Genomic DNA, 25136 nt, shown 5'->3' with positions numbered 1-25136 from the left:
TCCGTGTCGTGGGGCGTGTGGGGGTCCGTGTCGTGGGGCGTGTGGGGGTCCGTGTCATGGGGCGTGTGAGGTTCTGTGTCATGGGGCGTGTGGTGGTCTATGTCATTGGGGGTGTGGGGGTCCGTGTCATGGAGCATGTGGGGGTCCGTGTCATGGGGTGTGTGGGGGTCCGTGTTATGGGGCGTGTGGGCGTCCGTGTCATGGGGCGTGTGGGGTCCGTGTCATGGGGCGTGTGGGGGTCCGTGTCATAGGGCGTGTGGGGGTCTGTGTCATGGGGCGTGTGGGGGTCCGTGTCCTGGGGCGTGTGGGGGTCCGTGTCCTGGGGCATGTGGGGGTCCGTGTCATGGGGCGTGTGGGGGTCTGTGTCATGGGGCGTGTGGGGGTCCGTGTCCTGGGGCGTGTGGGGGTCCGTGTCCTGGGGCATGTGGGGGTCCGTGTCATGGGGCGTGTGGGGGTCTGTGTCCTGGGGCATGTGGGGGTCCGTGTCATGGGGCGTGTGAGGTTCTGTGTCATGAAGCGTGTGGTGGTCTATGTCATGGGGTGTGTGGGGGTCCGTGTCATGGAGCATGTGGGGGTCCGTGTCATGGGGTGTGTGGGGGTCCGTGTCATGGGGCGTGTGGGAGTCCGTGTCATGGGGCGTGTGGGGTCCGTGTCATGGGGCGTGTGGGGGTCAGTGTCATGGAGCATGTGGGGGTCCGTGTCATGGAGCATGTGGTGGTCCGTGTCATGGGGCATGTGGGGGTCCGTGTCATGGAGCATGTGGGGGTCCGTGTCATGGGGCGTGTGGGGGTCTGTGTCATGGAGCATGTGGTGGTCCGTGTCATGGGGCGTGTGGGGGTCTGTGTCATGGAGCGTGTGCGGGTCCGTGTCATTAGACGTGTGGGGGTCCGTGTCATTAGTTGTGTGGGGGTCCGTGTCATTAGACGTGTGGGGGTCCAGCCTCGCAGGTATAGGCGACAGACGCTCAGTCATTCCCTGGTCTCAGTACTGATCCCCTCAGTGACCTCTCGTAGGTTCTTATAGTGGGGTGCTGGGGGACCAGGATCAGATAACAGATATGGAAGAGATATCTGCCACCGGTGGAGCTCCTGACACTGACCAGCGGAGCAGTGGTGTTGCCCAGTGATGAGGGCCGCCGCTCACAATACGCGGTGTCACCCACGTACAGGTCTAGTGCCCCACCTGCCCCGGGGGCCCACAGTAAAATCTGGCGTTGTGTCTCCACGCGCTTCGGGTCCTGTTTTCACTCATTATATGTCTATGACGCCAGTTTCACGCCCAGCATTTGGCTGAAGCACACCACGTTACATTGCAGTCTATGGGAAATATGTAATATACGGCACGCAACGTTTGGGGGATAAGTGGCGTTTTATGAAAGTGCAGTTTGCTTTTGGTCGGACATTTTTTATGGCGTCTTTATAGGAACTGGGAAAACGACAGAAAACCTGTATGCGACAAATACAGCAAATAAAAAGCTTGAAATTCATGGTTAGAAGGTGTGACGGCGTCCTTAAAGGGAACCTGTCATCGACTTTATGCGGAACTCATAGAGGACAGTGTAAAGTAGTGACGGACGCGCCGATTTGAGCGGTGTGACAATCAGAAAATAAAAGTAATTGGTTGTCGAGAGCCGCACAGGCCTGAAAAGGAGCCACATCTACCGGAGAAGAGTCATCATCTCCTGCTCTCACCGCCCAGTGATCAGTTCTCTTCTAGGGAGAAGACGGTCAGTCGAGCAGGAGCTCATGAATAACCGACCCTTCTCCGCTAGACGTGACTCTTTTTCAGGCCTGTACACTGAGCAGCCGATGTCCTCTCCGGTTGCACTCCGCAGGTGCACTGACTTACCGTGTCACATGACCAGCGTCTCCACTACTGCGTGGTACGGAGCTGTCACTCTCATGTGACACCCTGTGGTGAGTGTGAGTATTGCAGCCTTGGAGAGTGGGTGACAGGTGGTAACCTGGGAGGTTTTCTGTCCATTGTTTGTCCTCGGTCACACTGATACCATCTGCCCTGATATCATTGGATTGTACTAGATTTTATGTGTGTGGATTTCCGGGTGTTTTTCTCAGATCTGGCGTTTTACCAGGAAGAACCAGACGCTTCCACATTTAGTTGTCAGGGTGTCAAATCCATGACTCTTCTCTGGGGAAAGTGGACAAATGTTAGACCTTGTAGAGAATGTCCCACTTTTACTAATGTGAGTGCACCTAGACACTGATGAAATTTGCCTCAAAATTTGTAGCAATCTAGTTATGAAAGAATCCACTGTGGATAAAGTGTGCGGACAATGTGGTCAGAGCATGTGGACAACATGGAGGGAGCATGTGGACACTGTGGTCAGAGTGGATGGACAATGTGGTCAGAGTGGGTGGGCAAAGCATGTAGATATTGTGGGCAGTATATGTGGACAAACCATGTGGAAACAGCACGTGGATGATGTGGGCAGCATTTGTCGGTAGAATATTGGTTTATTTCATACACATTTATTAATATTAGAAGGCTTCATAGACAACAGTTGAGTATCATGGAGGGCTCTATGTGGAGGTGACCTCATAGCGATGACCATCACTGAGTGGACACTATGACAGATTGTTCACAGTCTAAATGTCTCATAACCCAGAAAGATAAATGATTCACACTAATGTCTAGTGTAAGTAGAAGACTGCACCATGTTACCGGGTCTACCAGAGCTTGTGCAACAACAGAGCAGCAAGGAAGAGGAGAAGGGTGAGGACTGAAGATGGCCCCACTGAGCCATTGGTGGGATTTGGTTCAGTGATGACAGCAGGTGTCAGCTGGAGTTGTGGGACGTATTGCTTAATCCAGTCTGAATATGCAGTCACTCTGGTGTATACACCTGGACGGTTTGGAATTGCACAGCCGAAACCCCAACTGACCAGTCCAGCCAAGAGCCACGATCCCTCCCATCGACAAGACAATGGGCCACCAGAATCACCCTATGAAAGAGAAGAGCAATATGGCTGTGAGGATTACAGATATAGTCATACAGATTGAGGTTCGAAGACTTTGGACACATTTATGCAATCTGAAAATTTGGCAATAAAATGCAGAAATAACTGCTGTCTGAAGCAAGAAGGGACCCGTCCACCCAAGACTCTGCCTGAAGTTGTGACCTCTATATATCACATCACACTACGAGCAGAATGTGTAGATATTACATGTGCAGAGTGGAGCGGTGCAGTTATTGGACAGCTGAGAGACATGTATAGATTCGGTTATGAGGTGGTTGTGGCCTATGTCTTCCCACTCACATGATACGGTTCATGTTCTTAGGTTAATACTCCAAGTCAGAATGACTCTATAATGCTTTTTAAAAGTTATCATGCCTGATATAGAATAAACATTTTCTCTAGATCTAGAGATGGACATGGACTCCAAATGCTAGACCAGGACTCATGAAATACTAGAGCTGCGATGGACCAGAGCTGGACTCATGAAATACTAGAGCTGCGATGGACCTGAACTCCAAATATCAGAGCTAGACTCATGAAATACCAGAGCTGAGATGGACCCGAACTCCAAATACCAGAGCTGGACTCATGAAATACTAGAGCTGGGATGGACCTGAACTCCAAATACCAGAGCTGGACTCATGAAATACTAGAGCTGGGATGGACCTGAACTCCAAATACCAGAGCTGGACTCATGAAATACTAGAGCTGCGATGGACCTGAACTCCAAATATCAGAGCTAGACTCATGAAATACCAGAGCTGAGATGGACCCGAACTCCAAATACCAGAGCTGGACTCATGAAATACTAGAGCTGGGATGGACCTGAACTCCAAATACCAGAGCTGGACTCATGAAATACTAGAGCTGGGATGGACCTGAACTCCAAATACCAGAGCTGGACTCATGAAATACTAGAGCTGGGATGGACCTGAACTCCAAATACCAGAGCTAGACTCATGAAATACTAGAGCTGAGATGGACCTGAACTCCAAATACCAGAGCTGGACTCATGAAATACTAGAGCTGAGATGGACCTGAACTCCAAATACCAGAGCTATTATGAAATACTAGAGCTGGGGTGGACCTGAACTCCAAATACCAGAGCTGGACTCATGAAATACTAGAGCTCTGATGGACCTTAACGCCAAATACCAGAGCTGGACTCATGAAATACTAGAGATGTGATGGACCTGAACTCCAAATATCAGAGCTAGACTCATGAAATACTAGAGCTGAGATGGACCCGAACTCCAAATACCAGAGCTGGACTCATGAAATACTAGAGCTGGGATGGACCTGAACTCCAAATACCAGAGCTAGACTCATGAAATACTAGAGCTGAGATGGACCTGAACTCCAAATACCAGAGCTGGACTCATGAAATACTATAGCTGAGATGGACCTGAACTCCAAATACCAGAGCTGGACTCATGAAATACTAGAGCTGGGATGGACCTGAACTCCAAATACCAGAGCTATTATGAAATACTAGAGCTGGGATGGACCTGAACTCCAAATACCAGAGCTATTATGAAATACTAGAGCTGGGATGGACCTGAACTCCAAATACCAGAGCTGGACTCATGAAATACTAGAGCTCTGATGGACCTGAACTCCAAATACCAGAGCTAGACGCATTGTGGGATCCACTGTTCTCTTTGGTGGTCTCTTTATAGCTTGGAAGAAAGACGAGACAGAGGGGAGATGAGAGGAACTGCTAAATACATAAAGGGAATCAACAAGGTAAAGAGGAGAGAAGATTTACAAGAAGAAAAACTACCACAAGAGGACATAGTGTTAAATTAGAGGGGCAAAGGGTTAACAGTAATATCAGGAAGTATTACTTTACTGAGAGAGTAGTGGATGCATGGAATAGCCTTCCTGCAGAAGTGGTAGCTGCAAATACAGTGAAGGGGTTTAAGCATGCATGGGATAGGCATAAGGCTATCCTTCATATAAGATAGGGACAAGGGCTTATTCATAGTACTCAGTATATTGGGCAGACTAGATGGGCCACATGGGTCTTATCTGCCGACACATTCTAGGTTTCTATGGTCATACCAAGAGAGTCTACATCTTGAATAATGTGTCAGAAGATGTTTACCTGGCAGGCATCCTTCTGACCATCCTTGTATCCAGCGCAGACCATATCCCACTGTATTAAGGTGACGTTGACAGGTGTTGTGGGGTTATTACTGTGGTACATGGCATCACACTCTGCACGGTCTATGATGGGGACCTGGACCTTCTGTAGTGTCTGAGGTGCTGGTAGGCTCACTAGAAAAACACATCAGCCTGGTCAGATCTCAGAAAGTCCACTGACCCATCCTTCTTCTACAGGTAAGAACTCAATCTAACTGACCATAAGTAACTATAGATAAAAACTGAAAAGGAAAAATAACTCCTAACCTCCGACTACGTACAGAAAAGCTATTCGGCACACCGTTAGAACTTGTCGTGCTCTTGTCTAGGGAAGGCGTCCCACATCCAAAAAGAAAGAGAAAACTGCCACTCACTTGTGACATGTTTTTGCACGTCTTTTCTTTCTCACTAACCTAAGACTCCTCAGAAGACATTTTTCAGTGATATCTCCAGTAGAGACTATGCCCAGGCTTCTGCATGTACAGTATTCTGGACTGAATAACAACATCAGAGTTACTGAGGCAGCTGTACTCTTCATGGGCGACAAAAAGAGCTAAGAAAAGCTGACATTGTCGCAGACTTCTGTATCTCCAGGTGATGAAAAATAAAAAAAGTGAGTGGATTCTTGGCTAAATCAAGCAGAACCTTCCCGCTGACATGACTGACCAGACCAAAGCTTTATCCTGTTCTGGTCATGAGGTTGACGTGGCGGTGTAGGTGGAAGCGGCGGTGAAGGAGGAATAGGTAGCCAACACTGATTTGTGTTATTTTTTATTTTTAAATTGGGTATCCCCCAAAATATTGGGACATATAACAAAATAAAACAAAGAATAAGTGCCCTTGAGTACAAGAATGGATGGTTGAGGCCGGTATAAAGGTCTATTCTGCACAAGGTACAGACAAGTCCTGTGGATCCAGGCCTGGTTCATTATAATAAACGTGAGCTTGTCCACATTGGCTGCGGCCTGTGATAATGCTCTCTGCCGTACTAAACACACGTTCACACTATACACTGGCTGCAGCGCAGGTCAGCACCTCCAAGGCTGACAAAGCTTCTCCACATTTGGGCCATGCTAACCCTGCCTTCTCAGGTGCTGGCGGTGCCCCAGCTGCGTTGGCGACCTCTTCCTCCTCCTCTGCCTTCGCCTTGTGCTTCCACTGTGCCCCCGCTGTCAGGTGGGAATGCCATCAGCAGCGTGCGCTTGTAGTCGCGCATCTTCCCATCAGTAACAGATGTTTTCACTAAATTTAGTTCCCTGTCAGCAATGCAGAGCAGGGGTTCATTCACGGCAAAAGGGGGTTCATGTCACCCAGCAATAGAACAGAGGATTTTGAGAGATTTAGGCCCTTGTCACCCAGGCAGAGCAGGGGTTCATTCACGGCAAAAGGGGGTTCATGTCACCTAGCAATAGAACAGAGGATTTTTAGAGATTTAGGCCCCTGTCAGCAATGCAGAGCAGGGGTTCATTCACGGCAAAAGGGGGTTCATGTCACCCAGCAATAGAACAGAGGATTTTGAGAGATTTAGGCCCCTGTCACCCCGGCACAGCAGGGGTTTGTATACGCCAAAAATGGTAAAATGTCACCCGACAATTGAAAATAAGAATTTATTCAATTTAGGGCACTAAAATTGGCACTTTTTTATTTTATTAAAATGGCTCTAAAATAGCCCTTGAAAAGGCTAGAGGGATGTAAAAGGCAGTAAAATGTGCTGAAGAGCCTGGCAACTGCTCTGCAAACAAATGTGGATAGGGAAATGACTTAACATAAAATAAAATAACTAAAAATTCCAAATTATTAACCTGCAACTCAGAGAAGGAGGTGGACATGGAGTCGGAGGTTGAGGAGGCGGTGAATGTGGTGTTGTAGGTGGAGGCAGCAATGGAGGAGGAGGAGGAGGCAGCAATGGAGGAGGAGGAGGAGGAGGAGGAGGTAGCCAACAATGTTTTATTTTATTTTATATTGGGGTAGGTAGCCCCCAAAATATTGGGACAAATAAAAAAAAAGAAAACAAAGAATCATTGCACTTGACTTGAGAACAAGAATGTATGTTTGATGGTGGTATAAATGTCTATTCTGCACAAGGTACGGACAAGTTCTGTGGGATCCATGCCTGGTTCATTTTAATGACCGTGAGCTTGTCCACGTTGGCTGTAGACAGGCGACTGCGTCTGTCTGTAATGTCTGTAATGACGCCTCCTGCCGTGCTAAAAACACGTTCAGAGAGTACACTGTCTGCAGGGCAGGCCAGCACCTCCAAGGCATACAAGGCTAGCTCTGGCCACGTGGACAATTTGGAGACCCAGAAGTTGAATGGGGCAGAACCATCAGTCAGTACGTGTAGGCGTGTGCACAGGTACTGCTCCACCATGTTGGTCAAATGCTGCCTCCTGCTAACACGCTCCATATCAGCAGTTGGGGCCGGTTGTTGTGGCGAGGTGACAAAGCTTTTCCACATGTCGGCCATGCTAACCCTGCCTTCTGAGGTGCTGGCCGTGACACAGCTGCGTTGGCGACCTCTTCCTCCTCCCCTGCCTTCGCCTTGTGCTTCCACTTGTCCCCCGGCGTCAGTCGGGAATGCTCTCAGCAGCGCGTCTACCAGCGTGCGCCTGTAGTCGCGCATCTTCCAAACACGCTCCAGTGACGGAATTAAGGACGGCACATTGTCTTTGTACCGGGGATCCAGCAGGGTGGCAACCCAGTAGTCCGCACACGTTAAAATGTGGGCAACTCTCCTGTCGTTGCGCAGGCACTGCAGCATGTAGTCGCTCATGTGTGCCAGGCTGCCCAGAGGTAAGGACAAGCTGTCCTCTGTGGGAGGCGTATCGTCATCGTCCTGCGTATCCCCCCAGCCACGCACCAGCGTTGGGTGCCACCCCGCTGTGAACATGCTTCTTCCCCATCCTCCTCCTCATCCTCGTCCTCCAGTAGTGGGCCCTGTCTGGCCACATTTGTACCTGGCCTCTGCTGTTGCAAAAATCCTCTTTCTGAGCCACTTCTAAAAGACTGGCCTGAAAGTGTTAGAGATGACCCCTCTTCCTCCTCTTCCTCCTGGGCCACCTCCTCTTCCATCATCGCCCTAAGTGTTTTCTCAAGGAGACATAGAAGTGGTATTGTAACGCTGATAACGGCGTCATCGCCACTGGCCATGTTGGTGGAGTACTCGAAACAGCACAACAGGGCACACAGGTCTCGCATGGAGGCCCATTCATTGGTGGTGAAGTGGGTCTGATCCGCAGTGCGACTGACCCGTGCGTGCTGCAGCTGAAACTCCACTATGGCCTGCTGCTGCTCGCACAGTCTGTCCAGCATGTGCAAGGTGGAGTTCCACCTGGTGGGCACGTCGCATATGAGGCGGTGAGCGGGAAGGCCGAAGTTACGCTGTAGCGCAGACAGCCGAGCGGCGGCAGGATGAGAACGCCGGAAGCGCGAACAGGCGGCCCGCACTTTATGCAGCAGCTCTGACATGTCGGGGTAGTTGCGAATGAACTTCTGCACCACCAAATTCAGCACATGCGCCAGGCAAGGGATGTGCGTCAAACCGGCTAGTCCCAGAGCTGCAACGAGATTTCGCCCATTATCGCACACCACCAGGCCGGGCTTGAGGCTCACCGGCAGCAACCACTCGTCGGTCTGTTGTTCTATACCCCGCCACAACTCCTGTGCGGTGTGGGGCCTGTCCCCCAAACATATGAGTTTCAGAACGGCGTGCTGACGTTTACCCCGGGCTGTGCTGAAGTTGGTGGTGAAGGTGTGTGGCTGACTGGATGAGCAGGCGGAAGAAGAGGAGGAGGAAGCTGAGTAGGAGGAGACAGGAGGCAAAGAATGTTGCCCTGCGATCCTTGGCGGCGGAAGGACGTGCGCCAAACAGCTCTCCGCCTGGGGCCCAGCCGCCACTACATTTACCCAGTGTGCAGTTAGGGAGATATAGCGTCTCTGGCCGTGCTTACTGGTCCACGTATCTGTGGTTAGGTGGACCTTGCCACAGATGGCGTTGCGCAGTGCACACTTGATTTTATCGGACACTTGGTTGTGCAGGGAAGGCACGGCTCTCTTGGAGAAGTAGTGGCGGCTGGGAACAACATACTGTGGGACAGCAAGTGACATGAGCTGTTTGAAGCTGTCTGTGTCCACCAGCCTAAATGACAGCATTTCATAGGCCAGTAGTTTAGAAATGCTGGCATTCAGGGCCAGGGATCGAGGGTGGCTAGGTGGGAATTTACGCTTTCTCTCAAATGTTTGTGAGATGGAGAGCTGAACGCTGCCGTGTGACATGGTTGAGATGCTTGGTGATGCAGGTGGTGGTGGTACATCCCATGTTTGCTGGGCGGCAGGTGCCAACGTTCCTCCAGAGGCGGAGGAAGAGGCCGAGGCGGCGGCAGCAGCAGAAGAGGCCCAGGCGGCAGCAGCAGAAGAGGTAGCAGGGGGGCCTGAGTCCTTTCTTGGTTTTGAAGGTGCTTACTCCACTGCAGCCCGTGTCTCGCATGTAGATGCCTGGTCATGCAGGTTGTGCTAAGGTTCAGAACGTTAATGCCTCGCTTCAGGCTCTGATGGCACAGCGTGCAAACCACTCGGGTCTTGTCATCAGCACATTGTGTGAAGAAGTGCCATGCCAGGGAACTCCTTGAAGCTGCCTTTGGGGTGCTCGGTCCCAGATGGTGGCGGTCAGTAGCAGGCGGACTCTCTTGGTGGCGGGTGTTCTGATTTTGCCCACTGCTCCATCTTTTGCTACGCTGTTGGCTCAGTCTCACCACTGTCTCTTCCTCCGAACTGTGAAAGTCAGTGGCACGAGCTTCATTCCATGTGGGGTCTAGGACCTCATCGTCCCCTGCATCGTCTTCCACCCAGTCTTGATCCCTGACCTCCTGTTCAGTCTGCACACTGCAGAAAGACGCAGCAGTTGGCACCTGTGTTTCGTCATCATCAGAGACGTGCTGAGGTGGTATTCCCATGTCCTCATCATCAGGAAACATAAGTGGTTGTGCGTTAGTGCATTCTATCTCTTCCACCCCTGGGGAAGGGCTAGGTGGATGCCCTTGGGAAACCCTGGCAGCAGAGTCTTCAAACAGCATAAGAGACTGCTGCATAACTTGAGGCTCAGACAGTTTCCCTGATATGCATGGGGGTGATGTGACAGACTGATGGGCTTGGTTTTCATGCGCCATCTGTGCGCTTTCTGCAGAAGACTGGGTGGGAGATAATGTGAACGTGCTGGATCCACTGTCGGCCACCCAATTGACTAGCGCCTGTACCTGCTCAGGCTTTACCATCCTTAGAACGGCATTGGGCCCCACCAAATATCGCTGTAGATTCTGGCGTCTACTGGGAACTGAGGTAGTAGGTTCAGTAGGACGTGTGGCTGTGGCAGAACGGCCACGTCCTCTCCCTGCACTAGAGGCTCCACCAACACCACCATGACCATGACCTCGTCCCTTACTAGATGTTTGCCTCATAGTTAGCGTTCACCAAGCAAAGTAAAAAATGGTTAAGTCTGTTAAAAATAATTAACCGCCAATAAAAACCCTGATGTTGGATATTGCACTCAATATTTTTTTAAAACTCTATATGACAGCGGTATTTCTGGCCTAAATGTGACTGTATTCGATGTACGTTAAATCCAAAATGATCAGTATATGAACACTGTTTATTTCAACCGCAGTAAACGAATGGCCGTATTTGTGGCCTAAATGTGACTGTCACCTATGCACGTGTAATCAAAGATGACCAGTATATGAAAAAAAAAATTTTTTAAGCACAGTCAGCAAAAAAGCAGTATTTCTGGAGTAGCAGACATGCAGACGGATAGTGCTGCCCCAGCATGTCTGCATAAAATGGCTGCCGATCATGTATTGGTATTGACAAACTGAAGAAAAAAATAATGCGTTTTCAGCAGAAGTTGGCTCAGGTCAGGCTTAAAAAAACTCCCACAGAACCCATTGGATTGAGATGGCTGAGTTGTAAGGCAGTTCTTCTTAGTATTCCTCCCTGATCTCTCCCTCACAGCAGCTGCAGCCTCTTCCTACACTGATCCGAGCAGAGTGACGGGCGGCTCTACGTGACTCCAGCTTATATAGAGCCCGGGTCACATGCTGCACTGGCCAATCACAGCCATGACAATAGTAGTCATGGCTGTGATGGCCTTTTGGGGCAAGTAGTATGACGCTTGTAGATTGGCTGCTGTGCAGCCTTTCAAAAAGAGCCAAAAAAATTGCCGAACACCGAACACGAACCCGAACTTTTACGTAAATTTTCGGGTTCGGGTTCGCTCAACTCTACTCACCATGTCTAATATCTCATGACAATGACCCCCGTTTACACGATATTATTTGTCATCGTTACCTCCGGATTTGATGGATCCCCAGCCGGTCACAAAGCAGTTGAGTTTACTGGGGAATTGGACGTCTTGGGTGGGGATGCAGATGGGCATCACATAGTCGGAGTACTCCACTGGGTTCTGAAGCTTGATGAGGGCGATGTCCCCGCTGGACCCTGCTCGTTGATATATTGGGTGGATATAAATGGCGCTGACAGCAGACATGATGCCTGTGGGTACTGACAGCTGGTATGCTCCCAGATACACCTTATAATCTGAGGTTGAGTAAGGCCTGGGGGGAGAAAGCGGAGTGTGAACAGTCAGCCTGAGAACTCTCTTATTGGTGGGACTGTGGCCCCTCTTACCGGATGAAGCAGTGGGCCGCACTCAGCACCCACTGACTGTCAATCATCACTCCACCACAGATATGGAACCCATTTTTTCTCAAGCTTATTTGCCAGGGCCACTCGCCATAGAAGGCGTCCTGTCCGCCCACAACGCGATCCGACGTCATCGGCTTTCCACAACCTATAGACAAGCGGCCACCGGTCACTTACTGCTAATGCCACTTAATAGGGAAACAGAGGGAGGAGAAGGTACTTACCTGCATAGGTCAGTGCAGTCTGGAAACCTGCAGGAGAGAGGATATATTTAATGTCTCGGAGGGACTAGGACCGGGTGCTGTCTACTTACTGCTCAGCGTCAGGGAGTCGTCCATCAGTCCTCTTGGGACTACCACCCCGATTGCAGAATGTGTGCAACATGGAAAGATGACCCCCGGACCCAAAGATCCTAGCAACAGGTGCAACATCGTTACCACCAGCTACAGATAGAGCATCGTTACCACCAGCTACAGATGGAGCATCGTTACTACCAGCTACAGATGGAGCATCGTTACTACCAGCTACAGATGGAGCATCGTTACCACCAGCTACAGATGGAGCATCGTTACCACCAGCTACAGATGGAGCATCGTTACTACCAGCTACAGAGGGAGCATCGTTACTACCAGCTACAGATGGAGCATCGTCACTACCAGCTACAGATGGAGCATCGTCACTACCAGCTACAGATGGAGCATCGTCACTACCAGCTACAGATGGAGCATCGTTACCACCAGCTACAGAGGGAGCATCGTCACTACCAGCTACAGAGAAGCATCGTTACTACCAGCTACAGATGGAGCATCGTTACTACCAGCTACAGAGGGAGCATGGTCACTACCAGCTACAGATGGAGCATCGTTACCACCAGCTACAGATGGAGCATTGTTACCACCAGCTACAGGTGCAACATCGTTACCACCAGCTACAGATGGAGCATCGTTACCACCAGCTACAGATGAAGCATCGTTACCACCAGCTACAGATGGAGCATCGTTACCACCAGCTACAGGTGCAACATCGTTACCACCAGCTACAGATGGAGCATCGTCACTACCAGCTCCAGATGGAGCATTGTTACTACCAGCTACAGATGGAGCATCGTTACCACCAGCTACAGATGGAGCATCGTCACTACCAGCTACAGGTGGAGCATCGTTACCACCAGCTACAGATGGAGCATCGTCACTACCAGCTACAGATGGAGCATCGTCACTACCAGCTACAGATGGAGCATCGTCACTACCAGCTACAGATGGAGAATCGTTACCACCAGCTACAGATGGAGCATCGTTACCACCAGCTACAGATAGAGCATCGTTACCACCAGCTACAGATGGAGCATCGTCACTACCAGCTACAGAGGGAGCATCGTCACTACCAGCTACAGACTGAGCATCGTCACTACCAGCTACAGAGGGAGCATCGTTACTACCAGCTACAGAGGGAGCATCATTACTACCAGCTACAGATGGAGCATGGTCACTACCAGCTACAGATGGAGCATGGTCATTACCAGCTACAGATGGAGCATCGTTACCACCAGCTACAGATGGAGCATTGTTACCACCAGCTACAGGTGCAACATCGTTACCACCAGCTACAGATGGAGCATCGTTACCACCAGCTACAGATGGAGCATCGTTACCACCAGCTACAGGTGCAACATCGTTACCACCAGCTACAGATGGAGCATCGTCACTACCAGCTCCAGATGGAGCATTGTTACTACCAGCTACAGATGGAGCATCGTTACCACCAGCTACAGATGGAGCATCGTCACTACCAGCTACAGATGGAGCATTGTTACTACCAGCTACAGATGGAGCATCGTTACCACCAGCTACAGATGGAGCATCCTTACCATCAGCTACAGATGGAGCATAGTCACTACCAGCTACAGATGGAGCATAGTTACCACCAGCTACAGATGGAGCATCGTCACTACCAGCTACAGATGGAGCATTGTTACCACCAGCTACAGATTGAGCATCGTTACCACCAGCTACAGATGAAGCATCGTCACTACCAGCTACAGATGGAGCATCGTCATTACCAGCTACAGATGGAGCATCGTCACTACCAGCTACAGATGGAGCATCATTACTACCAGCTACAGAGGGAGCATTGTCACTACCAGCTACAGAGGGAGCATTGTCACTACCAGCTACAGAGGGAGCATCGTTACTACCAGCTACAGAGGGAGCATTGTCACTACCAGCTACAGAGGGAGCATCGTTACTACCAGCTACAGATGGAGCATGGTCACTACCAGCTACAGATGGAGCATGGTCACTACCAGCTACAGATGGAGCATCGTTACCACCAGCTACAGATGGAGCATTGTTACCACCAGCTACAGGTGCAACATCGTTACCACCAGCTACAGATGGAGCATCGTTACCACCACCTACAGGTGCAACATCGTTACTACCAGCTACAGATGGAGCATCGTCACTACCAGCTACAGATGGAGCATCATTACTACCAGCTACAGAGGGAGCATCGTTACCACCAGCTATAGATGGAGCATCGTTACTAACAGCTACAGATGGAACATCGTTACTACCAGCTATAGAGGGAGCATCATTACCACCAGCTACAGATGGAGCATTGTCACTACCAGCTACAGATGGAGCATCGTTACCACCAGCTACAGATGGAGCATCGTTACCACCAGCTACAGATGGAGCATCGTCACTATCAGCTACAGAGGGAGCATCGTCACTACCAGCTACAGAGGGAGCATCGTTACTACCAGCTACAGATGGAGCATCGTTACTACCAGCTACAGAGGGAGCATCGTTACTACCAGCTACAGATGGAGCATCGTTACCACCAGCTACAGATGGAGCATTGTTACCACCAGCTACAGGTGCAACATCGTTACCACCAGCTACAGATGGAGCATCGTTACCACCAGCTACAGGTGCAACATCGTTACAACCAGCTACAGATGGAGCATCGTCACTACCAGCTCCAGATGGAGCATTGTTACTACCAGCTACAGATGGAGCATCGTTACCACCAGCTACAGATGGAGCATCGTCACTACCAGCTACAGATGGAGCATCGTCACTACCAGCTACAGATGGAGCATCGTCACTACCAGCTACAGATGGAGAATCGTTACCACCAGCTACAGATGGAGCATCGTCACTACCAGCTACAGATGGAGCATCGTCACTACCAGCTACAGATGGAGCATCGTCACTACCAGCTACAGATGGAGAATCGTTACTACCAGCTACAGATGGAGCATCGTTACCACCAGCTACAGATGGAGCATCGTCACTACCAGCTACAGATGGAGCATCGTCACTACCAGCTACAGATGGAGCATCGTCACTACCAGCTACAGATTGAGCATTGTTACTACCAGCTACAGATGGAGCATCGTTACTACCAGCTACAGATGGAGCATCGTTACCACCAGCTACAGAGGGAGCATCGTCACTACCAGCTACAGAGAAGCATCGTTACTACCAGCTACAGATGGAGCATCGTTACTACCAGCTACAGATGGAGCATGGTCACTACCAGCTACAGATGGAGCATCGTTACCACCAGCTACAGATGGAGCATTGTTACCACCAGCTACAGGTGCAACATCGTTACCACCAGCTACAGATGGAGCATCGTTACCACCAGCTACAGATGGAGCATCGTTACCACCAGCTACAGATGGAGCATCGTTACCACCAGCTACAGGTGCAACATCGTTACCACCAGCTACAGATGGAGCATCGTCACTACCAGCTACAGATGGAGCATCGTCACTACCAGCTACAGATGGAGCATCTTCACTACCAGCTACAGATGGAGAATCGTTACCACCAGCTACAGATGGAGCATCGTTACCACCAGCTACAGATAGAGCATCGTTACCACCAGCTACAGATGGAGCATCGTCACTACCAGCTACAGAGGGAGCATCGTCACTACCAGCTACAGACTGAGCATCGTCACTACCAGCTACAGAGGGAGCATCGTTACTACCAGCTACAGAGGGAGCATCGTTACTACCAGCTACAGATGGAGCATGGTCACTACCAGCTACAGATGGAGCATGGTCATTACCAGCTACAGATGGAGCATCGTTACCACCAGCTACAGATGGAGCATTGTTACCACCAGCTACAGGTGCAACATCGTTACCACCAGCTACAGATGGAGCATCATTACCACCAGCTACAGATGGAGCATCGTTACCACCAGCTACAGGTGCAACATCGTTACCACCAGCTACAGATGGAGCATCGTCACTACCAGCTCCAGATGGAGCATTGTTACTACCAGCTACAGATGGAGCATCGTTACCACCAGCTACAGATGGAGCATCGTCACTACCAGCTACAGATGGAGCATCGTTACCACCAGCTACAGATGGAGCATTGTTACCACCAGCTACAGGTGCAACATCGTTACCACCAGCTACAGATGGAGCATCGTCACTACCAGCTCCAGATGGAGCATTGTTACCACCAGCTACAGATGGAGCATCGTTACCACCAGCTACAGATGGAGCATAGTCACTACCAGCTACAGATGGAGCATAGTTACCACCAACTACAGATGGAGCATCGTCACTACCAGCTAAATATGGAGCATCGTTACCACCAGCTACAGATTGAGCATCGTTACCACCGGCTACAGATGGAGCATCGTCACTACCAGCAACAGATGGAGCATCAATACTACCAGCTACAGAGGGAGCATCGTTACCACCAGCTACAGATGGAGCATCGTCACTACCAGCTACAGATGGAGCATCGTCACTACCAGCTACAGATGGAGCATCGTCACTACCAGCTACAGATTGAGCATTGTTACTACCAGCTACAGATGGAGCATCGTTACTACCAGCTACAGATGGAGCATCGTTACCACCAGCTACAGAGGGAGCATCGTCACTACCAGCTACAGAGAAGCATCGTTACTACCAGCTACAGATGGAGCATCGTTACTACCAGCTACAGAGGGAGCATGGTCACTACCAGCTACAGATGGAGCATCGTTACCACCAGCTACAGATGGAGCATTGTTACCACCAGCTACAGGTGCAACATCGTTACCACCAGCTACAGATGGAGCATCGTTACCACCAGCTACAGATGGAGCATCGTTACCACCAGCTACAGATGGAGCATCGTTACCACCAGCTACAGATGGAGCATCGTTACCACCAGCTACAGGTGCAACATCGTTACCACCAGCTACAGATGGAGCATCGTCACTACCAGCTCCAGATGGAGCATTGTTACTACCAGCTACAGATGGAGCATCGTTACCACCAGCTACAGATGGAGCATCGTCACTACCAGCTACAGATGGAGCATCGTCACTACCAGCTACAGATGGAGCATCGTCACTACCAGCTACAGATGGAGAATCGTTACCACCAGCTACAGATGGAGCATCGTTACCACCAGCTACAGATAGAGCATCGTTACCACCAGCTACAGATGGAGCATCGTCACTACCAGCTACAGAGGGAGCATCGTCACTACCAGCTACAGACTGAGCATCGTCACTACCAGCTACAGAGGGAGCATCGTTACTACCAGCTAAAGAGGGAGCATCGTTACCACCAGCTACAGATAGAGCATCGTTACCACCAGCTACAGATGGAGCATCGTCACTACCAGCTACAGAGGGAGCATCGTCACTACCAGCTACAACTGAGCATCGTCACTACCAGCTACAGAGGGAGCATCGTTACTACCAGCTACAGAGGGAGCATCGTTACTACCAGCTACAGATGGAGCATGGTCACTACCAGCTACAGATGGAGCATGGTCATTACCAGCTACAGATGGAGCATCGTTACCACCAGCTACAGATGGAGCATTGTTACCACCAGCTACAGGTGCAACATCGTTACCACCAGCTACAGATGGAGCATCGTTACCACCAGCTACAGATGGAGCATCGTTACCACCAGCTACAGGTGCAACATCGTTACCACCAGCTACAGATGGAGCATCGTCACTACCAGCTCCAGATGGAGCATTGTTACTACCAGCTACAGATGGAGCATCGTTACCACCAGCTACAGATGGAGCATCGTCACTACCAGCTACAGATGGAGCATCGTTACCACCAGCTACAGATGGAGCATTGTTACCACCAGCTACAGGTGCAACATCATTACCACCAGCTACAGATGGAGCATCGTCACTACCAGCTAAATATGGAGCATCGTTACCACTAGCTACAGATTGAGCATTGTTACCACCGGCTACAGATGGAGCATCGTCACTACCAGCTACAGATGGAGCATCAATACTACCAGCTACAGAGGGAGCATCGTTACCACCAGCTACAGATGGAGCATCGTCACTACCAGCTACAGATGGAGCATCGTCACTACCAGCTACAGATGGAGCATCGTCACTACCAGCTACAGATTGAGCATTGTTACTACCAGCTACAGATGGAGCATCGTTACTACCAGCTACAGATGGAGCATCGTTACCACCAGCTACAGAGGGAGCATCGTCACTACCAGCTACAGAGAAGCATCGTTACTACCAGCTACAGATGGAGCATCGTTACTACCAGCTACAGAGGGAGCATGGTCACTACCAGCTACAGATGGAGCATCGTTACCACCAGCTACAGATGGAGCATCGTTACCACCAGCTACAGATGGAGCATCGTTACCACCAGCTACAGATGGAGCATCGTTACCACCAGCTACAGATGGAGCATCGTTACCACCAGCTACAGGTGCAACTTCGTTACCACCAGCTACAGATGGAGCATCGTCACTACCAGCTCCAGATGGAGCATTGTTACTACCAGCTACAGATGGAGCATCGTTACCACCAGCTACAGATGGAGCATCGTCACTACCAGCTACAGATGGAGCATCGTCACTACCAGCTACAGATGGAGCATCGTCACTACCAGCTACAGATGGAGAATCGTTACCACCAGCTACAGATGGAGCATCGTTACCACCAGCTACAGATAGAGCATCGTTACCACCAGCTACAGATGGAGCATCGTCACTACCAGCTACAGATGGAGCATGGTCACTACCAGCTACAGATGGAGCATGGTCACTACCAGCTACAGATGGAGCATCGTTACCACTAGCTACAGAGGGAGCATTGTTACCACCAGCTACAGGTGCAACATCGTTACCACCAGCTACAGATGGAGCATCGTTACCACCACCTACAGGTGCAACATCGTTACTACCAGCTACAGATGGAGCATCGTCACTACCAGCTACAGATGGAGCATCATTACTACCAGCTACAGAGGGAGCATCTTTACCACCAGCTATAGATGGAGCATCGTTACTAACAGCTACAGATGGAACATCGTTACTACCAGCTATAGAGGGAGCATCGTTACCACCAGCTACAGATGGAGCATTGTCACTACCAGCTACAGATGGAGCATCGTTACCACCAGCTACAGATGGAGCATCGTTACCACCAGCTACAGATGGAGCATCGTCACTACCAGCTACAGAGGGAGCATCGTCACTACCAGCTACAGAGGGAGCATCGTTACTACCAGCTACAGATGGAGCATCGTTACTACCAGCTACAGAGGGAGCATGGTCACTACCAGCTACAGATGGAGCATCGTTACCACCAGCTACAGATGGAGCATTGTTACCACCAGCTACAGGTGCAACATCGTTACCACCAGCTACAGATGGAGCATCGTTACCACCAGCTACAGGTGCAACATCGTTACAACCAGCTACAGATGGAGCATCGTCACTACCAGCTCCAGATGGAGCATTGTTACTACCAGCTACAGATGGAGCATCGTTACCACCAGCTACAGATGGAGCATCGTCACTACCAGCTACAGATGGAGCATCGTCACTACCAGCTACAGATGGAGCATCGTCACTACCAGCTACAGATGGAGAATCGTTACCACCAGCTACAGATGGAGCATCGTCACTACCAGCTACAGATGGAGCATCGTCACTACCAGCTACAGATGGAGCATCGTCACTACCCGCTACAGATGGAGAATCGTTACTACCAGCTACAGATGGAGCATCGTTACCACCAGCTACAGATGGAGCATCGTCACTACCAGCTACATATGGAGCATCGTCACTACCAGCTACAGATGGAGCATCGTCACTACCAGCTACAGATTGAGCATTGTTACTACCAGCTACAGATGGAGCATCGTTACTACCAGCTACAGATGGAGCATCGTTACCACCAGCTACAGAGGGAGCATCGTCACTACCAGCTACAGAGAAGCATCGTTACTACCAGCTACAGATGGAGCATCGTTACTACCAGCTACAGATGGAGCATGGTCACTACCAGCTACAGATGGAGCATCGTTACCACCAGCTACAGATGGAGCATTGTTACCACCAGCTACAGGTGCAACATCGTTACCACCAGCTACAGATGGAGCATCGTTACCACCAGCTACAGATGGAGCATCGTTACCACCAGCTACAGATGGAGCATCGTTACCACCAGCTACAGGTGCAACATCGTTACCACCAGCTACAGATGGAGCATCGTCACTACCAGCTCCAGATGGAGCATTGTTACTACCAGCTACAGATGGAGCATCGTTACCACCAGCTACAGATGGAGCATCGTCACTACCAGCTACAGATGGAGCATCGTCACTACCAGCTACAGATGGAGCATCTTCACTACCAGCTACAGATGGAGAATCGTTACCACCAGCTACAGATGGAGCATCGTTACCACCAGCTACAGATAGAGCATCGTTACCACCAGCTACAGATGGAGCATCGTCACTACCAGCTACAGAGGGAGCATCGTCACTACCAGCTACAGACTGAGCATCGTCACTACCAGCTACAGAGGGAGCATCGTTACTACCAGCTACAGAGGGAGCATCGTTACTACCAGCTACAGATGGAGCACGGTCACTACCAGCTACAGATGGAGCATGGTCATTACCAGCTACAGATGGAGCATCGTTACCACCAGCTACAGATGGAGCATTGTTACCACCAGCTACAGGTGCAACATCGTTACCACCAGCTACAGATGGAGCATCGTTACCACCAGCTACAGATGGAGCATCGTTACCACCAGCTACAGGTGCAACATCGTTACCACCAGCTACAGATGGAGCATCGTCACTACCAGCTCCAGATGGAGCATTGTTACTACCAGCTACAGATGGAGCATCGTTACCACCAGCTACAGATGGAGCATCGTCACTACCAGCTACAGATGGAGCATCGTTACCACCAGCTACAGATTGAGCATTGTTACCACCAGCTACAGGTGCAACATCGTTACCACCAGCTACAGATGGAGCATCGTCACTACCAGCTCCAGATGGAGCATTGTTACCACCAGCTACAGATGGAGCATCGTTACCACCAGCTACAGATAGAGCATCGTTACCACCAGCTACAGATGGAGCATCGTCACTATCAGCTACAGAGGGAGCATCGTCACTACCAGCTACAGACTGAGCATCGTCACTACCAGCTACAGAGGGAGCATCGTTACTACCAGCTAAAGAGGGAGCATCGTTACTACCAGCTACAGATGGAGCATGGTCACTACCAGCTACAGATGGAGCATGGTCATTACCAGCTACAGATGGAGCATCGTTACCACCAGCTACAGATGGAGCATTGTTACCACCAGCTACAGGTGCAACATCGTTACCACCAGCTACAGATGGAGCATCGTTACCACCAGCTACAGATGGAGCATAGTTACCACTAGCTACAGGTGCAACATCGTTACCACCAGCTACAGATGGAGCATCGTCACTACCAGCTCCAGATGGAGCATTGTTACTACCAGCTACAGATGGAGCATCGTTACCACCAGCTACAGATGGAGCATCGTCACTACCAGCTACAGATGGAGCATTGTTACTACCAGCTACAGATGGAGCATCGTTACCACCAGCTACAGATGGAGCATCGTTACCACCAGCTACAGATGGAGCATAGTCACTACCAGCTACAGATGGAGCATAGTTACCACCAGCTACAGATGGAGCATCATCACTACCAGCTACAGATGGAGCATTGTTACCACCAGCTACAGATTGAGCATCGTTACCACCAGCTACAGATGAAGCATCGTCACTACCAGCTACAGATGGAGCATCGTCATTACCAGCTACAGATGGAGCATCGTCACTACCAGCTACAGATGGAGCATCATTACTACCAGCTACAGAGGGAGCATCGTTACCACTAGCTACAGATGGAGCATCGTTACCACCAGCTACAGATGGAGCATCGTCACTACCAGCTACAGAGGGAGCATTGTCACTACCAGCTACAGAGGGAGCATCGTTACTACCAGCTACAGATGGAGCATGGTCACTACCAGCTACAGATGGAGCATGGTCACTACCAGCTACAGATGGAGCATCGTTACCACCAGCTACAGATGGAGCATTGTTACCACCAGCTACAGGTGCAACATCGTTACCACCAGCTACAGATGGAGCATCGTTACCACCACCTACAGGTGCAACATCGTTACTACCAGCTACAGATGGAGCATCGTCACTACCAGCTACAGATGGAGCATCATTACTACCAGCTACAGAGGGAGCATCGTTACCACCAGCTATAGATGGAGCATCGTTACTAACAGCTACAGATGGAACATCGTTACTACCAGCTATAGAGGGAGCATCATTACCACCAGCTACAGATGGAGCATTGTCACTACCAGCTACAGATGGAGCATCGTTACCACCAGCTACAGATGGAGCATCGTTACCACCAGCTACAGATGGAGCATCGTCACTACCAGCTACAGAGGGAGCATCGTCACTACCAGCTACAGAGGGAGCATCGTTACTACCAGCTACAGATGGAGCATCGTTACTACCAGCTACAGAGGGAGCATGGTCACTACCAGCTACAGAGGGAGCATCGTTACCATTAGCTACAGATGGAGCATTGTTACCACCAGCTACAGGTGCAACATCGTTACCACCAGCTACAGATGGAGCATCGTTACCACCAGCTACAGATGGAGCATTGTTACCACCAGCTACAGGTGCAACATCGTTACCACCAGCTACAGATGGAGCATCGTCACTACCAGCTCCAGATGGAGCATTGTTACTACCAGCTACAGATGGAGCATCGTTACCACCAGCTACAGATGGAGCATCGTTACCACCAGCTACAGATGGAGCATAGTCACTACCAGCTACAGATGGAGCATAGTTACCACCAGCTACAGATGGAGCATCGTCACTACCAGCTAAATATGGAGCATTGTTACCACCAGCTACAGATTGAGCATCGTTACCACCGGCTACAGATGGAGCATCAATACTACCAGCTACAGATGGAGCATCAATACTACCAGCTACAGAGGGAGCATCGTTACCACCAGCTACAGATGGAGCATCGTTACTACCAGTTGCATTAGGGATCACTCACTCGACCAAGGCTAGAAAAAAAGGCTCATAAGGCCGAATAATCCTACTACAGAACCGTCAACAGATGTATTGTGTGGCGAAACCAACCTCGCCACGGTGTTTTGGAGAGGACTGGCTGCTGGCCTCTTGCCCCTGGATTATGGGCCATATACTAACTTTTGAACCCCTGGTCTGATTCATGCCATTTTTTAATATGTTGTTCCCCTGAATGGATTGATTGCGAATATGTAATTTTTATGTGAATGTGATGTATGGATTTAGAGTTATGAAAGTTGGGTAGAAAGTATGTTTAACTGTATGTATAATTGAGTCTCCTCTCAGGATAAGGGGAGGGAATATGCTGGGTGTGTTTCTATTGTCCCATTGTGTGTTTAAAGGGTGATGTCTGTTCTGTTGTCCTCACATGTGTATTGGCGATCTCCCTTTGTCCTCAGAGATAATTGGATTGCTCTTCAGGTTGTCTGGACAGAGAGGAGGAAACCATGATGCATTGTGGGGATATGTTGTCCTATGTCCCCGTCTTCATTCTGGTCCTCTGGGGGCGTGAACGATTGGTTGCTGTAGTTACATTGTATGTGTTGTTAATTACTGATTGGTTGTATTTCAAACCCCTGTGGGCAGTACTATGTTTGTGGTTTATGAATAAAAGAGGCTGTACTTCAAGTACAGTCAGACCACTGCTTGACCCTCAAAACGGAGCTTTGTCTCGTTATTGGGGGGATTCACTGTATGCTGTTAGAAGACCGATTGCCAGGATTGTATGCTTTTCCTGTTCGTCTGCTAGCAGCTATTCGTGAGGTTCCAGTTTGGAGTGCTACTTTGTATCCAGTTCGGGACATTGGTGTTCTGCAAGTAGCTGGGCCTGTCTCTCAGAAAGGGGCTTATCGCCTAAACGGATTTTAACCCCTTGTCTGCTGAAACGGTCCGTTACATATTGAAACTTAGGGGTCATTTACTAATCTGAAATATGCCTCAATTAGGCATATTTCAGGTGCAGATGGCGGCACAATGGTTATTTGTGCCGCTATTTGTGACTTCGCCCAGCTCACGCCAGGTCTAAAATTGTAGGCGTGGTATAACCAGACACCCCCCGTGTCTGGTTATAGTAGCGTGATAGCAGGTAAAGCTATGTGGAGTTCATGCCCACACCATCATCGGCGCCGGCTACAATGGCCACCCAGCCGGAAATTTAGAGACCCTGCCGGTGCGGGTAATTTTTTACTACAAGGACTGTTACTAATGAGCACTTCCTTTATTCTCTCGCCCCCCCATCCCCCACTTGCGGTTAAAAAAAAATGCCCTCCTGCATTTGATGGCGCCTCTGTAAACACTCACTGCTGATTGGAGGACAGGACCTGGGGGCTCTAATGGGGGCATTATTAATTGTGGGGGGCACTAATGGAGGCATTACTATTACTGGGGGGCATTATTATCTCTGGGGGCAATAATGGAGGCATTAGTATTACCGGGGGGCTCTAATGGATTCATTACTATTACTGGGGGCACTAATGGGGGAATTATTAATTGTGGGGGGCACTAATGGAGGCATTACTATTACTGGGGGGCATTATTAACTCTGGGGGGCAATAATGGAGGCATTAGTATTACCGGGGGGCTCTAATGGAGGCATTACTATTACTGGGGGGCATTATTAACTCTGGGGGGCAATAATGGAGGCATTAGTATTACCGGGGGGCTCTAATGGAGGCATTACTATTACTGGGGGGCATTATTAACTCTGGGGGGCAAAAATTGAGGCATTAGTATTACCGGGGGGCTCTAATGGGGGCATTATCCATTCTTAGGGGCACTAATGGAGGCATTACTATTACTGGGGGGCATTATTAACTCTGGGGGGCAATAATAGAGGCATTAGTATTACCGGGGGGCTCTAATGGAGGC

At 50.1% G+C, this 25136-nt stretch overlaps 2 protein-coding genes across 2 annotated transcripts in view; both read right to left on the bottom strand.

The window, feature by feature from the left end:
* Window positions 1–2687: 2687 nt before the first annotated feature.
* LOC121007866 (prostasin-like) lies at window positions 2688–11956 on the bottom strand. The gene is made up of 4 exons (XM_040440122.1): window positions 11802–11956; window positions 11463–11728; window positions 5086–5258; window positions 2688–2963 (listed from the first exon to the last, which is right to left on the bottom strand). The coding sequence occupies exons 1-4, from the start codon at window positions 11948–11950 to the stop codon at window positions 2688–2690; spliced, it is 864 nt and encodes a 287-aa protein (XP_040296056.1). The 5' UTR covers window positions 11951–11956.
* A 49-nt stretch (window positions 11957–12005) lies between these two features.
* Window positions 12006–25136, bottom strand: part of LOC121007864 (uncharacterized PE-PGRS family protein PE_PGRS54-like) — a 16805-nt gene continuing 3674 nt past the window's right edge. Inside the window, exons 2-35 of the mRNA XM_040440118.1 lie at window positions 23021–23134; window positions 22805–22918; window positions 22619–22702; window positions 22400–22459; window positions 22211–22324; window positions 21536–21622; window positions 21404–21487; window positions 21212–21325; window positions 21026–21163; window positions 20888–20974; window positions 20756–20839; window positions 20267–20380; window positions 19863–19976; window positions 19431–19598; window positions 18894–19031; window positions 18513–18626; window positions 17920–18033; window positions 17758–17844; window positions 17626–17709; window positions 17303–17467; window positions 16976–17089; window positions 16841–16900; window positions 16383–16523; window positions 16194–16307; window positions 16032–16118; window positions 15900–15983; window positions 14656–14823; window positions 14494–14607; window positions 14332–14391; window positions 14143–14256; window positions 13468–13554; window positions 13336–13419; window positions 12793–12906; window positions 12006–12067 (exon numbers count right to left, since the gene is read on the bottom strand). Coding sequence (XP_040296052.1) covers window positions 12006–12067; window positions 12793–12906; window positions 13336–13419; window positions 13468–13554; window positions 14143–14256; window positions 14332–14391; window positions 14494–14607; window positions 14656–14823; window positions 15900–15983; window positions 16032–16118; window positions 16194–16307; window positions 16383–16523; window positions 16841–16900; window positions 16976–17089; window positions 17303–17467; window positions 17626–17709; window positions 17758–17844; window positions 17920–18033; window positions 18513–18626; window positions 18894–19031; window positions 19431–19598; window positions 19863–19976; window positions 20267–20380; window positions 20756–20839; window positions 20888–20974; window positions 21026–21163; window positions 21212–21325; window positions 21404–21487; window positions 21536–21622; window positions 22211–22324; window positions 22400–22459; window positions 22619–22702; window positions 22805–22918; window positions 23021–23134 — 3581 coding nt within the window. The remainder of the gene's footprint in view (window positions 12068–12792; window positions 12907–13335; window positions 13420–13467; window positions 13555–14142; window positions 14257–14331; window positions 14392–14493; window positions 14608–14655; window positions 14824–15899; window positions 15984–16031; window positions 16119–16193; window positions 16308–16382; window positions 16524–16840; window positions 16901–16975; window positions 17090–17302; window positions 17468–17625; window positions 17710–17757; window positions 17845–17919; window positions 18034–18512; window positions 18627–18893; window positions 19032–19430; window positions 19599–19862; window positions 19977–20266; window positions 20381–20755; window positions 20840–20887; window positions 20975–21025; window positions 21164–21211; window positions 21326–21403; window positions 21488–21535; window positions 21623–22210; window positions 22325–22399; window positions 22460–22618; window positions 22703–22804; window positions 22919–23020; window positions 23135–25136) is intronic.

The sequence above is a fragment of the Bufo bufo genome, chromosome 7 (assembly GCF_905171765.1).
Source record: "Bufo bufo chromosome 7, aBufBuf1.1, whole genome shotgun sequence".
Lineage (NCBI taxonomy): Eukaryota > Metazoa > Chordata > Amphibia > Anura > Bufonidae > Bufo > Bufo bufo.
Note: the sequence above shows the minus strand (reverse complement) of the source record. Positions and strands in the feature narration are given on the sequence as shown.